General features: G+C 42.0%; 1 protein-coding gene across 1 annotated transcript in view; it reads left to right on the plus strand.

Moving 5' to 3' along the window:
- Window positions 1-6,245, plus strand: part of PTEN (phosphatase and tensin homolog) — a 47,463-nt gene extending 41,218 nt beyond the window's left edge. Inside the window, exons 7-9 of the mRNA XM_044298409.1 lie at window positions 1,249-1,415; window positions 4,466-4,693; window positions 5,704-6,245. Of these exons, the coding sequence (XP_044154344.1) occupies window positions 1,249-1,415; window positions 4,466-4,693; window positions 5,704-5,889 (581 nt within the window). The 3' untranslated portion in view covers window positions 5,890-6,245. The remainder of the gene's footprint in view (window positions 1-1,248; window positions 1,416-4,465; window positions 4,694-5,703) is intronic.
- The last annotated feature ends 1,076 nt before the right edge of the window (window positions 6,246-7,321 follow it).

The raw sequence follows: 7,321 nt of genomic DNA on the forward strand, positions 1-7,321 counted from the left end.
AGCCAGCTGTTCCTCTGCCGGATAGCTTTGCTGCAGGTGTGGGACTAGCCTGACCCAGCTGTTCGGTGACACTTCCATGCTATTTCCACTTGGGTTGCTTTAGGTCAGTCAACACTTTGTGGGACCCACCCTTTAAACAGTTATCGCCATATTATAAAATGTATACGCATTGATTCATCCTATAAGGGTACTTTCACACTTGCGTTTTTCTTTTCCGGCATAGAGTTCCAGAAAACGACTGATCAGTTTTATCCTAATGCGTTCTGAATGGAGAGCAATCTGTTCAGGATGTCTTCAGTTTAGTCTTTTTTGACTGATCAGGCAAAAGATAAAACCGCAGCATGCTACGGTTTTATCTCCGGCCCAAAAAACGGAAGACTTGCTTGAATGCTGGAGCCGTCATTTTTTTTCCATTTCAAAATACTGGAATGCTGGATCCAGACTGCGCATGCGCAGACTGAAAAAAATAAATAAATGCCGGGTCCGTTTTTACGGATGACGCCAGAAAGACGGATCCGGCATTTCAATGCATTTTTCAGACTGACCAGGATCCTGATCAGTTCTACAAACACCATCAGTTTGCATACGTTCTGGCGACGGAACTGCTTGCCGGATCACTCTGACGCAAGTGTGAAAGTAGCCTTAGAAGAGGAACCATACTGATGTAAAACAATGCTTGCTTTAAATCAGTATCTTGAAGTATCCCCTCGATGCTGTGCTCCACCTCACCATAGGCTGGTGATTTTTCCCATAATCTGGAAGCACGGCCACAGCTGCTGGATTGCAGGGTGGTCACAACCATGGAAACGAACAGTGTATATTGTGATGGAAAAAAGAATCCAGCCAGCAATGGAAGCAATATGGACACTGTCTAGAGCAGGGGTGCACAACCTGCGGCCCGGGGGCCACATGCGGCCCTCAATACCATTCTGTGCGGCCCTCAACCATCTGGTAACAGACATGTATGTGTATGTCTTGTGACTGCTCAAATGTATCTTTCATGTATTTTCCCATTAGATGGGAGTCCTGGAAGTGTAACTAGACATTTATGATACATACTGTATGTTCAATATGCCATAAAAATAGTATTTCAGTTGGTAATACCCCTTTAAGTTTTATTTTAGGCCCTTGGAATTGGTTCAGGCTCACAACGTGGCCCCCAATGTTTGTGGCTTAGTATGGCATTGACAAGACATGATTGTTACTTACCGTATGTGTTTTTTTTTATTTTTTTTTATTGCCTTTTAGATCCCCAGTTTGTCATCTATCAGCTGAAGGTTAAGATCTTTACATCCTCCACAGGACCCACAAGGCGCGAGGAGAAGTACATGTATTTTGATTTCCCACAGCCTCTTCCTGTTTGTGGGGACATAAAGGTTGAGTTTTTCCACAAACAGAACAAGATGATGAAAAAGGTTTGTGAATTGTCTTTCAGCTTCTCTCCAGTGTAAGATGACTTCTACCATTTATTTTCATCTGCCCTATCTCCACCCCCTTCTGACGTGTTGGAGAAACTTCTATAGCTCAATAAGCCTTCCTGACCGTACACTTCTGCCCTGTGTAATGAGATTTCTGTCTCCAACCCAATTTCTTTGTTGCTCTTTAGTACACATTTTTTAGTCCAATGCAGTCCAAGGCCATGTAAATGGGGACTGTATTTGAAGCCGGGTCCCCCAGGCTGCTTGCTCCTATGGAATTACTTTGCATTCTCTGGCCATATGTGCAGAAACTTCCTGGAAGTGGGCCTATGAGAACGGCGGGAAGCTACTGTGTAGAGGCCATACTGGTAAACATTGGTGAGGCCGAGGCAAAACCCTTTGGCCAAAATCTTTAGTATTGGTGGCTTTTTCTCAGGAAAACTATCAGTCGGTGGGGGTCCGAAACCCCTCGCTCTGGCTGATTAGCTGTTTATAGTTGTAGCTCCAGCCCCAGAAATCCACAGCTCTATCCACTGTGTTGTGGATGGAGCTGATAACTGCAGTGCCGCTCCCATTCACTTCAGTTGGAGCAGTGCTGCAGTAACCAGCTCCGTTTACTACACAGCTGAACGGCAGGGGTGCGGGTCTCTGACCCCCCACTGACTAATACTGATCTAATCTAGGACTACCCCTTTGAAGTGTTGTTCTAAAAACGTCTGCTTGCCCCTGACTATATGGAAACCTTAAAATCATGGGGGCTCCTAATATATGATCATTTACTGAAATACAAATCAAAGCTGTCAAGTGTTTGTGGTCCATATGTGACTTGCATCATTGATTTTGTAGTAGTCAGCATTTGGTGTGTGGTTGATCTGAGAAATTAGTCACGTTTCACCTGATTTACCATTTTGTATGTCTCTAGCAGCGGTCTGCATCCTCTGGCTCGCTAGCTGTTGAGAAACTACAACTCCCAGCGTTCCCTGACTGCCTGCGACAGTTTCCAACAGCTGGAAAGCCACAGGTCCACACATTTAGCATGCGAGTTCTCTTCTTTTTGTTTGGTCATATAATGTGAATCAAGCCACCTGTAGCCCTAATTGATGGTGTAAATTACATTTGCTTATCAGTTATATTTGGTCCTCCACAGCCCGGTCCTGGATTAAATATTGACATACCACCTGCTTACAGGCACATGCTGCAAAATGGATCCATGCCCTAGTTTAAGGGTTCCCTCCGACTCGTGACTAAATTCCTCTGCTGGTGACCTGTAGTCTCCAGGTCATATCAAACCACGTTAATAGCGTCATGTGCATGAATTAAGATCTAAAACCACACATGACCGTCTTTACCCTACAATGTGCCGGATTATATAGATCTGGTCACCGAGGTGTATGTGTGTGTGTGTGTGTATGTATGTATGTATGTGTGTATATATATATATATATATGTATGTGTATATGTGTATGTATGTATGTATATGTAATGGAGCATGCTTACATATGGATACCAAAGGGGATAGGGCTCCGACCTGACGAAAGCTTTAATCCATATAGAGATTTAAGAAACAAGTGTCTCCAATATTGGAGTATGGGAGAGCGCTCTGAGTTTGATCATCTACATTCTCCTTTTGCCTGCAGCACTCTCTCTGCGCTCTTAGCCGTCTCCCACATATTACCACAATGAAAACAAACCCTCTGACTCCCCGGCTGCCGCTAAATGACTAATTCCCTTTCATTAGCTTCAGAAAGGGAAATTCTCGTTTACACTGTACAGCTTTGATCATAATTTTATTATTCCATTGCATGAATTGTTAAATATTTTAAACAGTTTTAACTTCTGCAGCTTTCTTGTATTCAACTATATAGCAAGATGCTGAATCTGTCAGACGAGCTTTCTGAATGCCTCACTCTTTTTCTCCTGAGCAGTCCTCTAGCTGAATCATACTTTGGTCTTTGGAAAATTTTAGCTGGTAGGTTGGAAATAAAGGGCTTATCTACTTGGGTATGGCTTAAAGCAGATAAGTTTACCTCATGAGCTACTGTATGTAAAGCTACAAGTAGTCCGAAAAATCAAAACTCTGTCCATCGTTTTACCCTTGGTGGAAGCTGTAGTCACTGCCGCATGAGAGATTGTGATAGTTTAATAGTCTCACTGAATCCTCCAGACTGGGAGACATTGCTCCACTTCTCTATTTCCAGCTTTTTCCACATTCTCCCTTCATTCACTTTTGCGTTGTGATTGCTTGTTTGCAAGGCCCAGTAGTTACAGAGTTTGACATGCTCACTCTTTTCATGTAGTATGCATGTGTTGTGCTTAACATTGTTGGTCCATAGCTTAGTTCACTATGGCATCATAGTATAGATGTGTATAGGATGTGAAATACCCCCAAAAAGTTGCTGAACATGCGAACACATAAAAAATAATAATAATCACTTCACACCAAGGAAACTTGTCCTGTTTCGAGTCGAGCAAGTCCATTTATTCCAACGATTTTTATTTTTTGTAAATTCAGGAGACCCATTGAGGTCATGTGTTGGCAAATTCTCGGACTGCTTTCCACAGTGTGGAAAGGGTCCATCACCACATTTCTCCCCGGTAACAGACTCAGCCACGACACTTATGCTTAATCTGTTTCCAAAAACCCCATTTGGGTAAGAAAGAAGCTGCAGACTGCAATATTTTTACCAGTGTGAGCCCGACTTTTCTATATGCCACAGACATGGATGGCTCCTAGCCTTCGCACTTGGGGTACCTGCCACACATCACCCTGTGAAACTGCAGCTGACGTCTCGAGGGCCTAAGTGAAGACTCATATGTGGCTTTGCTGCCTCTTACACCGGAACATTTGAATGCAGATTTGAAGGCCTTTTTGCGGCAGTCTCTCAACTGATTTCCTGTTCCGCAAAGCATGTACATTTTGATAGATCCATGGCAGAATAACATGCCACATGTGAATCTCCCCCTCTTCTAGAATTGCACCAGGTTTGCCCAGTTGCAGACATTGTTCATTTTTGTATGTAATTGCATAGTTTTCTTCTCTCTTTTAGGAAAAGATGTTTCATTTTTGGGTAAACACCTTCTTTGTACCCGGTCCGGATGAACATTCAGAAAAAGTAGAGAATGGATCATTACTTGGCGAACAAGAACTTGATGGTATATATAGTACGGAACGTTCAGACAATGACAAGGAATATCTTACCCTCACATTAACGAAAAACGACCTAGATAAAGCTAACAAAGACAAGGCCAACAGATACTTCTCACCAAACTTCAAAGTAAGTCTGTGCAAGTTGTCTTATTGGGTTTTTATTTTTCTCTTACTCAAATTGAGAAATTCACAAAGTACAGCCCTAGCCAGATGATTGAAGCCAACAAAATAATTTGCCCATATCAATATACACCAATCATAATTAATCTTGCATTTTTAGAAATGCAACAGCAAAGCCGTGCTTTGGTTGGTTTAGTTAAAGGGCATCTGTCAGCAGTTTTGTACCTATGACACTGGCTGACCTGTTACATGTGCACTTGGCAGCTGAAGACATCTGTTGGTCCTATGTTCATATGTGTCCGCATTGCTGAGAAAAATTTAATTTTAATATATGTAAATGAACCCTTAGGACCAATGGGGGTGTTGCCATTATTCCTAGAGGCTGCGCTCTCTTTGGAACTGCCGTGCCCTCTGTACTTTGGCAGGGCCAGGTGTGATGACTTTTTCGCTACCTGGTCTTGTCGATCACAGTATAGAGGGAGAGTTTAGCCTCTAGTTGCAACGGCGAACGCCCCTGTTGCTTCTAGAGGCTCATTTTGCATTAAAACATAATTTTTCTCAGCAATGTGGGCATATAGGAACATGGGACCAACACAGATGCCTTCACCTGCCAAGCACACATGCCACAGGTCAGACCGTTTCATAGCTACAAATCTGCTGACAGATGCCATTTAACAGTCTTCATGAATTTCCCTAATATCTTTTACAGGAGTTGTCGCAAGGTAACCCCTCTCTGTATGCCTGATTAAGGAAAACCTAGAAGGGGCTTTCCTGCACAAGGCCTCCCCCAGAATAGCCAAAGTGCTCTTTAAGATCCATCCTCTTGGCGACTGGGAAATGCCTGGTGGCCGAGACTTCCCCCAGTGATGTCAGCTGTTTGCTGGGGTTGTCTGGTGCTAAGCTGGAGCAATTAGGGGGCCACATTTTGAGAGGGGTCATCTCTGAGAACCTATTTAGGATATTAGAATGCGGTTCTCAGTGTTCACTTTTTTTAATCTTTTTTTTTTATTATTTCAGGTGAAGCTATTTTTCACAAAAACAGTAGAAGAATCTTCAAATTCAGAGGCTAGCAGCTCCACTTCTGTGACACCGGATGTTAGTGACAATGAACCTGATCATTACCGATATTCTGACACCACTGACTCTGACCCAGAGAATGAACCTTTTGATGAAGATCAGATTACACAGATTACAAAAGTCTGAATATTTTCCTTAATTTTTCCTTTTTTTTTTTTTTGTTTTTTTTTTGTTTTTTTATCGAGGGAATTAAAACCACAGAAAAGACAAACTTGAATAAACTGAAAAGGACCTTTTTAAATGGCATTGTCAGCCTAACATAGGAGCAATTTATTTTCTTTCCTTGACCAATATTGTTTTGCCCCACCGGGTTTTTGGCACTGCTGTCCAGTGAAATAAAAAAGAAAAAGAAAAGAGGAAAAAAAAAACTGTAAAATTGAAGAAAAGGTTACGTAGCATTGTTATGTAAATATCCTTTTCGTGTCAAAACGACATTTAAATCTTAAAATTAGGATAAATAAAGATGGCACTTTCCCATTTTATTCCAGCTTTTTTTTTCTTTGTTTTCCCCCCTTCCTCCTCCCTTTTTTTTTTTTTTTTTTCTTTAAGTGGAGCTGTGTATGTGTAGTTTTCTTCCCTTTTTTATTTTCTTTCCCTCTCACCAACTGAAGTTACTTGTGTGCTTTGTGAAATACAAGGTTCACCTCCTGCCTCTCCACAGTCATTGTGGTAACAGATTACTTTTTTTATTCGGCCAAGAGATGTTCGAGGGTTATTTTGTTGTACGTATGTATTATATGCGGTGGATAGTGAATATTGAAAACTGAATCTACTTCCAGCTTGATTCATGGACCATCTCAAACTATCACATGCTCCTTTTGTTTAGCATGCTGCAGTAAATCCTGAACATATAAGGAATTTTTCACTGTCGCTGCTTATTGTTTGTGCTTTAAAAAATATAAAAAAAAATGTAAGCATAATGGTGCTAGAAAAGGCAGCTATAGGGAGCAGTTCTTTAAAGAGGTACAGGACTGAACCATCCAAATTTTTTTATTTTATATATACAAGCGGGCCTGCACAGTTCTAAAGCCAACAGGGTCATATAGAGAAGTCGAAAGAGCCTCAAAGTTTCATCCAGGTGTATAGACTAGTCGTCCGTAGTGAAGTGTAATTGACAATTTAAGGCAGGGATGCTCAACTTGCGGCCCTCTAGCTGTTGTAAAACTACAGCTCCCATCGTGCCCTGATAGCTGTAGGCTGTCCAAGCATGCTGGGAGTTGTAGTTTTGCAACAGCAGGATGGGCATCCCTGACTTCAGCCTGCTATGTTGATGGTTTTCACCCCCTTGTGTTTATGAAGGGCATTGATGTGATCTTGGATATTAGGCATCTGGGTGCCACGAGGATGCCTGTGCAGTGGATAAATTTGCTTGAGGGTCAATCATGATTAAACCCGTTCAGTTAAAGGGGTTGGCCCATCTCTGACTTTAAGGGCACATCGCTAGGCTATGCCATCAATATCAGATATTTAGGGGGGAAAAAATGAGATCTGTACACCCTCTAGTGGTGGGTGCTCATAGAGGACAAAAGTCAATCCAATATAGAGAGGAATATCTATG

This window comes from Bufo gargarizans, chromosome 6 (assembly GCF_014858855.1).
Source record: "Bufo gargarizans isolate SCDJY-AF-19 chromosome 6, ASM1485885v1, whole genome shotgun sequence".
In the NCBI taxonomy this organism is placed as follows: domain Eukaryota; kingdom Metazoa; phylum Chordata; class Amphibia; order Anura; family Bufonidae; genus Bufo; species Bufo gargarizans.